Here is a 13,446-nt window from a genome sequence, read left to right on the forward strand (position 1 = left end):
CCCGCAGGAGCAGGCCCCGGGCTGGAGCTGCAGCCCATGGAGAGGAGCCCACGCAGGAGCAGGGGGTCTGGGGGGGGCCGCCCACCCATGGGGGACCCGTGCTGGAGCAGTTTGCTCCTGGGGGATGGACCCCGTGGTACGGAGCCATGTGGGAGCAGTTCTTGAAGAGCTGCTGCCTGTGGGCAGCCCCCGCAGGCTCAGTTCAGAAAGGACCCCACGGGGAGCAGGGGCAGAGAGGGACCATGAAGGAGTGGCAGAGATGAAGTGTCAGGGGCTGACTGCAGCCCCCATTGCCTGTCTCATTCACCTGCACCACTTGGCGATGGTGAGGAGGTAGAAGATGGTGGATGGGGGGGGGGGAAGGTGTTCTCAGTTCGTTTTGTTCCTCACTGTTATTTGTGATAGGCAATAATTTATATTAACCTCCCTATGTTGAGTCTATTTTGCCCATGACAATAATTGTTGAGTGATCTCCCTGTCCTTATCTCAACCCTTGAGCTCCTTTCATCATATTTTCTCTCCCTTTCCCTTTGAGGAGGGGGAGTGAGACAGCAGTTGCGGTGGAGTTCAGCTGCCCAGCTGGGTAAATCCACCACAAGGTCTAACTACATGCAAATTAATCCAGGCCAGCTGTCTGTGCCAGGCTTGGACCATCCCCAGATGTGCAACCCATACATTTTATTTGTAATTTATGCTAGCCTCTGTGAGTAGCATAAAAACAGAAGAAAGAAATTGCAATAGAGGAAGAAAGGGAAAGGCAAGGCAGATAAAGAAAGAAAAGATCAGAAAGCGGGGAAAATGACAATACTAGTAACAGGATGTAAATGCAGAAGGAAATTAGGATAAATGACCAAATTCATGTGTGAAATACTACACAGACTTCAAACTGCTGGTGTACAGGATTACTAGAAAGGCACAGAAGCAGTGAATCCTGCAAAAGTATTTTTTATTATAGTTCTTTTGTAAAAATGTAAATGCTCCAAGTAATAGATCTTTCCTTGCTTCCATAAGAAGATGTCAAACGCTTTACCCACATTTTCCTTTTCTTCATCATATCCCAATATTTCTAGCTGAAATTCTGTGACAAGTTGGCTTTCAGAAACGGAAAGTTTATCCGTTGTTCACTTGCTGAATTTTCAGGAATGTCAGCGTCTTCAGTTACGCTCATCCACACACTCGGGTGAAGCTCCCCTTGGGCATACTTTGCTCTCCAAATCTCATCCTTTCTGGACAAAGGCAACGCAGCCAAGACGATTTTTGCCCAGCCCGATGCTGACCACCACCACCTCATTGTCTGCTCGCTCCCTGCCGTCTACCTGTCCCTAAGCGCTGGCTGCTGTGCCGCGCTCAGGACGTGCGCTCTTTGTTCTGTGTGCACAGCATCTTGCAAAATGGCATCCTAGCCTGTGACTGGGGCTGCCGTGCAGGGACACAACACAGGTACCAGCCGCCTGGTGCCATGCCGGCAGGGATGAGACGAGCCCCGAGCCGGAGCGGTGCCCGTGGGCGCTGCCGGACACCCGCACCCCTCTGCGGGCCGCGGCTCCTCAGCAGCCCCCCGCCGGGCGCTGGGTGTCCCCAGGCGCTGCCTGCAGCCCTCGGGCCCGGCTCGGGGCCCCCCAGGCGGTCCCAGCGGCAGCCTCCAGCCCCCTCCCAGGGGCTGGCCGGGCAGGCCCGCACCCCGCACCCCCGCCCTGCCCACGGAGGGCTGAGGCTCGGCCTCGGGGCACAATGGCCGCGGCTCCGCGCTCCTCCCTCCCTCCCTCCCTTCCCCTTCCCCTTCTCCTTCTCCTCCTTCCCCCTCCGGGCCCGTCCCCGCAGCGCCCCGAGCCTGCCCCGCAGCCGGCAGCGGCGGAGCGGGGCCCGCCGGGCTCGGCGGCCTGCGGGCGGCCGCTGGTTGGCGGCGGGGGGACACGTGAGGGAGGGAGGGAGGTGAGGAGGGAGGAGGGGGCAGCGCGGCGGCGGCGGCGGCAGGAGTTTCCCCGACAGCTGGGGGTTGCGGCGCCGGCTCCTCCTCCCCGGGTCCCCGTTCGAGGCTGCGAGCCCCCCGCCCGCGCTGCTCCGTGTTGACAAATACACAAAGGGCCGCGCCGGGGCCGGGCTGGGCAGCGCGTCTGGAGCCGGCATGGGAGACAAGAAGAGCCCGACCAGGTAGGGCTAGGGGTAGGGATAAGGGTAGGGGCACTGCCTTCCTCCGCCTCCTCCTCCTCCTCTTCCTCCTCCTCCTCCTCCTCCTCCTCCTCCTCCTCCTCGCCGGGGCCCGGCGGCGATGGCGCCCGGGGAGGGCTGGGGGGGAGCAGGGGGGCGGCGGCGTGAGGGCGGCCAGCCCGGGGCCCCCCCCGGCCGCCTGCCCCCCGCTGCCCGCCCGTGTCCCCCCCGCAGGCCGAAGCGGCAGCCGAAACCCTCCTCGGACGAGGGCTACTGGGACTGCAGCGTCTGCACCTTCCGCAACAGCGCCGAGGCCTTCAAGTGCATGATGTGCGACGTGAGGAAGGGCACCTCCACACGGTGAGTGCCGGGGGAAGGCCCCGCCGGGGGCAGCGGGGGGCTGGGATCCCGGCGGAGGGGGGAGGACACCGGGATGGGGGTCCCCAGCCGGCCCCGCAGCCCCCCCAGCTCCCTGCCTGCCTCTGCGGGCACCGCAGGGCGAGCCCCGGGCGAGGCTGACCCCGCAGAGGCCGTGCCCCGGCCGGAGGCGAGCAGCCCCCCCCGCAGCCCTCCCCGCAGCCCCCACCGCAGCCTGGCCGCCGAGATGCTCGCCCTCAGCCCTCGGCTCCTTTTTCCGTGAGTTGAACTTCTCCTCAGCAATACCTCCCCCCCCCCCGTTCCCTCCCCTCCTCTCCTCTCTCTATTTTATTGTTTGAACTCGCTCTCCGTCGCAGAGCCGTGCTGCCCCAGAGCATCCGCAGGGGCAGGCGATGGCTGTCCTCCTGTCCTCCCACCGGGGAGGCATCGGCTGCCTGGCACCCTGTGGAAGCGGCACCCCGCGAGGCAGTGACGTCCCAGGAGGACCTTTTCTCCGGGAACCCGTCAGAAAGCTTGCGGTGAATTACCTGGCTCCTGCATCCCTCTGATGTGTTGTTCCCTGTTACGGCCTAAACATGCACGCCTGGGGAACGGAGGCTTTCATAAAACCAACAGGACTGCACTTGTAGCCGTAGCGTGCTAAGCAGAGAGAATATTATTCACGAATCCTTTGTTACCATTATCATACCTATTAGCTAACCCCGTCAGCGAGGGAAGTTTAAGTGGCAATAAAAGTTGCAATCCTATCATAAGCAGCAATTACATTCCAGATACCATTCAAAGCAGTACTGAATGCGACTCGCTGCAAACGTTACGTGTTTGCAATGTTACGTGTTGGAAATCCTAAGTGCAAGGCTGGGTCAGATTACTTGACAGAAAAGGTTCGTGAAGTTGATTTCCTGGACTTCTGCAAACTCGAATGAATATTGGAAGTCCTTCCCCTAACTTCGGGTTTTAATATTGCTATTTTTAAATAAAGAAATCGGTGAGGTGAACGTGCTGAGAGAAATTGCATCTGTCACGTATAGCGTGGCTTCCTGTGACAAGAATGGTGTTGTGCTCGTGTCACAGATAAATGTGCTCAGAGTGGTAATATTCAGCGAAATAATATTGCTGAGAGAATGAACGCAAGCTCTTTGAAACAGCACAAATGAACGTTACAGCCTTCCTTAGCCTCTAGACAGCTTGATAGGTGAAGTCAATTTAAAATGATGTTTTGTTGCACTGGAAACTCCGTTGGATAAAAGCACTGAAACTAAACAAAAAAAAGTGTGTAAAAAATAATACTGGTTTCTAAGGACTGCTTAGCACTGAGTGAGTTTGTTTGTTTGTTTTCCTCCCTTGAATATTTCACAGTTTCTGACTGCTTTAAGAGCTTTTTTTTTTTTTTTTTTTTTTTCCCATTTACCACTTGCTTCCCCATAGTATTCTGCTATGTAGAGTTTTAGTTGAGAAACAAAAATCAGTGTGTCTACTTAAACTCTGAAACAATGTATAGCTGACTAGGTTTATGGATATCTTTCCCGGACAGTTTAAATGGGTCGCACTTACACATGCATGTGAAGCCCAGGGTTTATACATGGCGTGAGATAAATACGGGTTGGGCTTTCAGACCAAGCAATTTTAGGCCACGATTCTGAAATTAGATTTGAGCTAGTAAGTAGACCTTTGTGTCTATGGAGAGAGTCATTAGGGTGCCAAAGAGACACAAAAGGCCATTTGGGTGGATTTTTTTTTTTTTTTAAAGGAGCTGAAGTACAAGACACCAAAGCAGAGCCTTGTTAAAACATTTGCTTGTGCCGCCTATGCAACAAAATGTTTTTCACAGTGTTGTTCAGAATAACAGTGCTATGGAGTTTGGGTGAAACTGTGAATGCTTTTTTTTTTTTTTCAGTCTTCCATTTTGAATCTTAATATCTATACATATTAAGCTGATGCTTTAGCACAATTATTAGTGTGCTGAGTTCTTTTTTCTTTTTTCTTAATGACACTTAGGTGTACAAGACATTGTAAATCAGTGGTTTTCAGTTCAGAGAAATCTGTTTCTTTGTGATAGACTGTTTAAGGTCTGCTTCTGAGTGTTAAAACTCACTAAATATAAACAGATTTGTAGACGGAAAAACAGGCAATCACAGTGAAGTGTAATGTTTTTGAGGACCACTGGAAATTAGGTTGACTGAAACGGTTGTATTTTGTATATTAATCTTGTACAAATAACTTTACGGAAACATTTTTAGGTAAGGTGTGAGTGTGTTTTCACTCTTGATTAATTTCTTGTCTCCAAAAGAATTACTTATTATGCTAAGGGCTGGATATGGATTACGATCTTTAGAACTGGTGGTACTGTTTAAGATGAGTGGAAATAATTCTTATGACTTCTTGATCATATTTTAATATACTCTTAAACTGCGTGTTTGGAACAGATTTTGTCACGGACTTAACTTAGCTTTTTCTTTGGAAGTGTCACCTTGAATGGTTAAATCTGGGCATGCTTGGATAGGGGACACCTGAGAGACATCCCAGATGCTGCAGGAAGTGGTGGAACTGGCTCCCAAGGTGGCACTCTTTTCTTTGGGTTAGGACCAAACCAGTGCCCCAGCGTGGTGCCAGTTAGATGTGCTATGAGTCAGACGTGAAACCGAGATCCTGTCTGCCAGCTGGAAATCCCTGTACCTTCTCCTGTAGAGCTGTTGCCAGCCTTTAACTTGGTAATGTCACCGAGGATCTAAATTCTGCCTGTAGACATGGCTTTCTTATTTACTTTCTAACCTAAAATTGTTCTGTATTGTTGCTTGGGTACTGATAAATTACTATGTTCCTCTTGATAGGAGACTGTGCTGAATATAGTAATTTTCTATATGTGACCTTTAAAACATTTTGAAGTCTTTCTAGGAGAAAGATGTTGTACAAATGTAAGGAACCTAGGGCTGTAATAATCATTCCTTACTTGGACAAATCTCCTGCTGAAGTTCATTAGATGTATGAGTAAGGAGAGCTGCATAGAACCTTAACGTCCTGCGTTATAGAGGGCTCTGGTAACAAACTCTATATTTAGGTTGCCTAATAGTTTCCATTATAAAGAATTTGTATGACCTCTTTGAGAAGCCCTATTGTTTGCAAAAGCCATTGAAGTTTGGCAAGAGAAAGAGTCCTTAGGCTAAATAAGTGTTTTGATTTCTTTGCCCCATGAAATTGTTTAAGTTTTCCCGAGATGTAAACATTAGAAAATCATCATTTCCCCTCTGTCACTCGCGTTGTGCAGAAGAGTAATTGCTAGAACACCGAGAAAGTCCAGACCCCTGTAAAAGCAACAGTGGCAATGATATTACGCTGAAAACCTGGAAATGAGTTATTTGGCTCCTGAAGGCGTTACAGTGTGACTGCCGAATTTGGCCCAGCCCTTGTAGTTACTGCTTTCCCAAGAGAAAGTTGCCTCAGCAACTTCACCGTTTGGTTTGTTTCTTTGCTTCTGGCTCTTCATGGCACACTCTGAACCAGGAGTATACCAAGACAGGTGGAACTTCGTGAATTGGGCTGGATCCTTGGACAGACCTTACTGCAGCGTTTGCTCCCAGTTTGTCTGTTCCTCAGTAAGGCTTTTTGTTTGTTTGTTTGTTTGTTTTTCTTGCCGGTTAACATGGTTAGGCATTGTAGTTTGGGCATGTTGCAAGGCTGAAGGTGCAGAGTTCCAGTCTTGATGGGAAGAAGCACAGAAGGGGACTGACGTTCTCTCTAAGGGGATGTACGTTACTGCAGAGATGACTTCTTCACATCTCTGCACCTTCTTCCTCATATCATCCTAATGCTCGTGTTACTCAGTGACAGCATCCGGCTCTCAAATTACCTGTCACTTTGCTTTTCTTAATTTGGTTCTTATGCATGTGTCCTGTGGTTTGGTCTCTGCTTGCGTGATCCTATTCTCTTTTTCTATGCTATGACAAGCTGCTTGTCCATTCAGCGGAAAGGACGGGCATCCAGGGGAGTATAATGAGAGAGGAACTGCAAATCTGGCTTTTTAAACTTTGCAATGCTTGCTGTGAAGAAAAAGAGGGGAGTAGGGTACACGATCAGTTTTAGGGCTTGATAGGATTCTGTGATTTTTCAATTCAGAAAAAAGGGAGGACTTCCAGGGTATTTTTTCACTGATATACTCCCTATGCTACTAATAGGAGAAGGCTTGTTGTACAAACTACTTAATGCTTCTTGTTCTCGTATTTCATTTTATTCTTAGAACTGTTTTTTTTTGCTTTCTTTGAAATCAGTAAAAACTTAACTATGACTCTATAAAAGCTATGAGGCTAGCGTATGCTGTTCAAACCCCAACTGTTTTTCTTTTGGCAGGGAGAATAAAGAGGGAGAATAAGGAGATAAAACAGGTACAAGTGACTTCTCTCAAGTTTATTTTTTATTTTTTATTTTTTTTAGGTATTCCTCTCTGACACATATCTTGGTCCAGCTGCTGTGTGCAATATCACGTACATAAAATAGCCCCTGAAATTTGTAGGCCAGAGTGAGAAGGTCATCTCAGGTCAAGGTGAATTTCTGTGGTATTGGGATGCCCACGTTTAACCTCTTGTACAGATGAAATAGAGACACGCATAACCAGCTGAACAGGGCATGGCTTCCACGTCCCGGGCTCTATTGATCTCCATTATTGAATCGTTTTCTCTCAGCCTAACATACGAAAAGGCAACTTTAAATCATACCAGACAAAAGAGTTAATTTGAGATATAAGCAACCAGGACGCCATCTTTGTGTGTTTTCTTGAGATTTGGGGTGTGCTCCTTGCTTGTGCCTTGGAGCGTGGCCGTTCGATACGTGCATGTATTGTATGTGTCTGACAATCTCCTCAATATGAGATACAGGTCTCTACTTGAAGCTGTCATGAGTTTGTTTTGTGCTTTGAGAAGCATAAATAAAGTGCTTAATTTTTTAACTTGGATATCAAGGTCATTTTTCTTCAGAAAATATGTGCAATTTGTTTAGTCATGTACCATCTGGATGTTTATAAGCACAAATCAGTTACATTTAACCAAATCTGGTATTTGTATTTCTGTCGAAATGCTGTGCTGCTGAGGACAGAGTTGGTGCTTATCTGGTATATCTGGTTTAACATGTCTGTTTTACAACAGCTTGCTGAGGACTCTCTTCTGCCTTCCAGTACGCAGCTTCTGGGTGTACACGCATGCGCGTGTTGGGAAGGTTGTGAAGGAGAAAAAGAGGAAGAACCGCCTGTCATGCTGATTTTACAAATACATGCCTGAATTGAGCTTAAAGTGAAGAGCTGTTCATTACTTGGGTAGCTTGGAGGAGGAAATATTTGCAGGAATGAAGAGAGTGGAAAAGTCATATTTAATCCATACTTTGCCAAGCTCTGTATTATGAGTTTTGTGCTTTAGTTTAAATATGAAATTTTGAGGAAGAGCATGAATAAATAGTTTGTGTTTATTTTGTAGGTAGCCGTCAGATAATCTAGTCATTCTGGACTTCAGCGCTTATTTTTAAAAGGATTTTTTTAGTAGTAATCTTTGGAATCATTAAGGAACTTATTTAGATATTATTTTCCCTGAGAAGTGTAGTGAAATTTCAGCATTTTGGACATCATTGTTTCATATGGAGAAACAAAACACCACTGAAGTAATTTTTATTACTTGTGGTGGCTCTTGTTGAAGCAATTGATAGGCATGGCTTGTTGGAGGAATACAGAGCATAATGGGCAGCCAGTCAAAATGAGCAGCCACAGTTTTGAAAGACCACATAAGCTTTTTATTTTTTAATACCAATCCTATTAATCTTTGTAGTTATGAACCTGAGAAATACTTTAATCAATTACTCCAAACAGCTTGTGAAAAATGTGTTTTTGTTTTTAATCATGAGTTCGGTATTTTTAGGTGTCTCTTCTTCCCTTTTCTTTTTTTTTCTATAACTGTTACTTGGTGTCTATTATACCTTGGCTTTTATTTTTTTCACTTGTCTATTTTTAATACATTCTCCTCAGAATGAAACAAACAGTATTTCACTTGATATTAGGCTAAGATCCAGTAGGGTCTGTTTTATGTAACTTTGACAGTTGATTTAAACCTCAGTTAGTTGTTTCTTTTTGTATCATCTTGAATATAATAGTCCTATCAGCAGTCACCTTTGGTCAGAAACTTAGGTAACTGTCATTGTGACTTGGCCTTCTATGGCCTTACGTAATTAAAGAAAGAAATATGTAGTAGAAAACCTATGCTTTTATATCAACTTTCTCTCTTTCCCTCCTACAATAGCTAATGGTGTTGGAACTGTTGAACAGGAAGAAAAATGTCTTGGATGTGTCCAAGATCTCGGCCCTCACAATGCAGTTAGCAGATGTGCCCTCTGGAAAACCGTCGCTGTTAATGGGCACTGCAGGGTCACAGCTACGAATGGCTTGCTCAGCTGAACTGTACCAAGGCCAAGAAAAATAGATCAGCACTTGTCTTCCACACGTACTAAAGTAATGCAAGCTTTGAATAGATTTGGGTTCACTGTAGGAATGGTTCTAAGAAGGCCAGCGTGGCTCACAGTGATTATTTTGGTTCTCCCACGTTGCTTTAGGAATGCTGGATGGATAAAGTCTTGCTGTGAGCTAGACCTTCTCCTTGTAATGAAAGAGGATCAGTAAACTTGGGCAACATCTAACATTATCTATGTCCTAACAAGTCTCCGGTGAAGGAGACTAACCTGCAGCTTGTTTCTAGTACTTTTATCCTTGATGTTTTTCCAGATACCTAACCTCTCTGCTCAGTAAGATAAGTTGATTTGTACTCCCCCTACTCCCAATCAAATTTCCAGTGTATTTGTAGTTCTTTGGTTATTTGGGTTATGGTCTCCATGTTCACTCACTTGTTCTTGCTAAGTCTATCTCAGAAAAACAAGAATGCAGCAACCCTTTCAGATATGCAATGTTTTTTTTAGTTTATATCGTGATTCTTTATTCTTGACTCTTCAGTTTGCACGCCTGTGTCTTACTGTGGAAGCCTAGATTGAGGACATGCCTTCAGCTGAGTAATTCCTAGTATAATGCTTAGTTGGTTATTCCTTTCTACGTTCCCGGTAAATGATGGTGTCTGATGTTGGTACTTCCCTGTACGAGGATTATCCTTTTTGTTCAACAGTATCATGGTGTTGGCTTCTCTGTGCCGTGTGATCTCAATCCACTACAGTCTCCTGTCCTTTCATGTCACAGTGTTACTCAGGCAGTTTTGTATTTTTATGCAGTTTGGGGCTTTATGCTGTCTTTCCTGTGATTTCGTCATTGTGATTTTTGAGCTGTCTTAACTCAGGATGGTCTTGGCAGTTAGTTCTTAGCACCTTTCAGCTTGGTGCTGTTCGCTTGTTCTGTTCCTTATTCCAAATCACGATGAAGTATATTAAATAGTTTAGCTGTAGAGCGTCGCTATAAATGCTATCCTACGTCTCCATTTGGTGGTTGAGAGCAATTAAAAACAAACAAATTTGATTTTGAACTTCATTCTGGACAACTTCATCCCCATCATAATCTAGCTTGAGTGAAAGAATGTATTGTTGTTGATGGTGCTGCAAGTCAAGGCTCGGGTTTGTGTACTGCTTTCCTCCTAGTCACTAGGACAATTAGTCCCTTAGAAAATCTTGAGTGTTTCAAGCCAACTGGCTTTAGCCTTCATATCCTCCTAGCTGTTAAATAATTTTCTTCTAGTATCGTTATGAAATTTGAGTTAGGCTGAGTCATTTGTTATTTCCTGCATTTTTATTTGCCGATCTTGTGACTTCTCTTTTCCTTTTTTGGTTCAATTTGTTTCCAAGAGTGCATTTCATTAAATGCTGTTGACTGCCACAGACAGCGTTCAGTAGTCCGGTCTGTTTCTCATTTGAATTTGTACTCCTAACCCCTCGTTTAATTTGGTTATATGGAATTAAACTTTCATGTGGAGACTGAAGCAAAGAAGCCTTTATGCCTTCTGGTATTTGCTTGCTTGCTTTGTTTGATGATGGATATACGTCTTCCTTTCTATATCCATGATGAAGTACTTTTCTTTTGGGCATGAGTGGTATGTGCTTTGATATGTTCAGCTTTTTTAAAAACTATTTTTTTTTTTTGTTAGTGGAAATGTCATCTTTGTTTTTAGGGCCATCAGTGGTATTCTTGCTTACTGTGTCTTTTCTAGAGAAATTAATCAGCTGTCACGGCCTGAAATGTAGTGGCATTTGAATAAAAACCTACAATAAGACTAAAGACTAAATCCCTTAAAAGAAAAGCCTTGCTGGTAAGAAGGAAGGTCTCGTATCACTTAGAGTGATCAGAAGTTGCGTTTTCTGCCCCATGACTTTTTGTAACAGTTTATCCTTTACTGTTATGACTGCCCACTGTGCCTGGACCTGTTTAATAAAGCTTGGTTCAAGTATCTGTCCCTCTCATCTTGAAAGTCGGGTTAGGGTGGTATGCTCTGCAGACATTTTTCACGTGCCATCAAATGATGTATTCTCTTCTTGGCTGGTACAGCTGGCTACAAAATCCTTAAAATATAGGCTAGTGGGACCAAATATTAAGTGTTCATTGTGTCTGCTTTCCTACAGTAGCTTACCCTGGTTTAAGTAGGACAGAGGGATCCTGAGGATCGTCTGCTCTCTCTGAAGTGCATTCCGCTGGTATGTGGTACGTTGATGTAGAGCAGGCTTCAACTTGGAGAGTTGAGCTGCAGAATGTTGTCGGTAGGATTTTGTCTGCCAAACTTCCCATCAGAAGTCAAGTTGAAGACTACAAGATATGACCTTGAGGTCTGCTACAAGTTGTTTCATGTTTTCTTAGGAGCTAAGAGGAAAAAAAAAAAAGAAAAAAAGAATAATTGCAAGTTTTCCCATTCTAACTTACTGAAAGTCCAGGACTCATCTTTAAGCTTTTCCATAATGCTTGAATATGTTGGATCTGAGCTGCACAGTTCAAATGACAGTGCTCGATAGGAGAAAAAAAAATATATCAGTGGGAGCTTTAAAGTTTATTTTAGAAATAGAGTTCCTGACTCTAAAAGCTGGGAAAAGGTTGGTTTGACACATTCAGAGAAAGGAAAGTTGCTTTGTACAAATACCATTGAATTCTGTGATTGGTGTCATGAGCTAGTTCTGTAATTCGATGAGAAAGGAAAAGGAAAAGGTGGAATCTGATGATGACGGCATCTTTTTCTATTACTGTTCATCTTTCCTGAAGAACATTAGGACTTTTTAAGGTTTCAGGGGGAATGTGTAGTCTCTTTGCCTCCTTAAGACGGGCATCTTTGTGGGGGTGGCTCTGTCTAGAAGTGAAGGAAGCGTCGAATGCTACAGCCTTCTGGGGAGACCATGCACAGCCACTGTGCAGAACAAGTAGGATGGGTCCCAAACTAGCTCCTTCCTGTCTTGTCACAAAATGAGTTATGCCAAGTATTGACCCTGTTTTGTGCAACAATAACCGTGCTTCTGCAGCATGAACCTCACGTTTTGCGTGCCTTTTTTTGCCTAGGTTCAAGAAGCATCACAGTTACTGCAGGAAGGGGACAGAGGAGCAGCCCAGAGGATCCAGTCCTTTGTGGGACTGGAAGTTGGAGAGGTCACTTCCCCATAAATCCCAAGGATCTAGGGGTCTGAAAAGACTGTGCCCACTGCCTTCTGTGCTGACTCCCAAATATCGCCTCCTCAGGGGATGTTGTTAAGGAAATTGAGCTTCCTGACCCCTGCTCACATATAGCACGTTGTCAACTGGGAAGCACAGATTGGTTGGTGCCCATATGCTTCTCAAACAGGATATTTTCAGTACAGCTATCGCTTGTGCTGAGCATCAGTGAGCCACAGTTTGTGGCATATGGAGAAGAATTTCTAATAACAGCATGCAAGAGGCTGGAGCTTTAAAACTGGTTGTTGGAAAATAACATTTGATGGCTGCTTTAAAAAGTATCCGTGAAGATGAATTTGGGCCTTCTAAAGGTCCCGATACAAATATTTCTTCTTAGGGCAGACAGTTGTGCAGTGTACCCGTAGTCTTCGGGAGGCTTGCTGGCCTCATCTGTTAAATGTCATCTGGAAAATAGGGCATTCCCTTTAAGGGAATGATTAAATAGGGACACTGCCTCAAGGGGTAGTTTTCTGCACATTTATACAGTGACTGATAAAACCATATGGGTCTTGTAAGTCTATTCTAATTGAATCAGCTTTTATTGAAAGACAGAATTGCTAGAAATGCACCGAATGGATGAATTCCAAGTAAATGATTCACAGTGTAAAACAGCTAGGAATTTAAAAGCCCTGGAAATCAGAGCTGGCTGAAAGTTAGGATTCAAATATATATAGTGTGTGCCGAAATGGCATTGTTGCTCCGCGCTATGCAGATGGATGCACGTTACGTGCTCCCATACAGACCGCGAGCTCCATTGTTTGCACTGTCATAATTATTCAGCTGTCTTCCTTTGCAGAGGGAGCTTAACGTACTGCTAACACTCCAGAATATGACAGAAGTGATGGTAATGAGAAAAAATAACTTGGGGTAACAGAGTAAATTATCGATCCTGAAGATGCATTTAATCACGAGCTGCTTCAGTGTGGAAATAAAGACTAGTTTCTCACAAGATGGCTTTGTGTGGTGATTAGCATGAGCATATTCATGTGACACGGCAAGCTAAACGTAGTTTAATCTGCTAGTTTTTATTCTCTGAATAGCTTAATAGAGAACTGATGACTGAGAGAGGGTGAGCTGATCTGTGTCAGAATCCACAGAGTGCTTCTCGTGCTGGTGATGTAATTTAATTTCTAGCAACTATTGTATTTGCATTACAAGAAACAGTAATGGGAAATATTTTTTTGCTTTTCATAATGTGATTTTAACTGCTGAAAATGTAGAGTGGCATCATTACATGCACTGCTAGCTTCTGCATAGACCACAGGTTGCAATAT

The 13,446-nt window shown here is 45.0% G+C and overlaps 1 protein-coding gene across 1 annotated transcript in view; it reads left to right on the forward strand.

Moving 5' to 3' along the window:
* Positions 1-1,955: 1,955 nt before the first annotated feature.
* YAF2 (YY1 associated factor 2) overlaps positions 1,956-13,446 on the forward strand; it is a 30,711-nt gene continuing 19,220 nt past the window's right edge. The window contains exons 1-2 of the mRNA XM_084289981.1: positions 1,956-2,151; positions 2,383-2,508. Coding sequence (XP_084146107.1) covers positions 2,126-2,151; positions 2,383-2,508 — 152 coding nt within the window. The 5' untranslated portion in view covers positions 1,956-2,125. The remainder of the gene's footprint in view (positions 2,152-2,382; positions 2,509-13,446) is intronic.

The sequence above is a fragment of the Netta rufina genome (genome assembly GCF_964035555.1).
Source record: "Netta rufina genome assembly, chromosome: 1".
Lineage (NCBI taxonomy): Eukaryota > Metazoa > Chordata > Aves > Anseriformes > Anatidae > Netta > Netta rufina.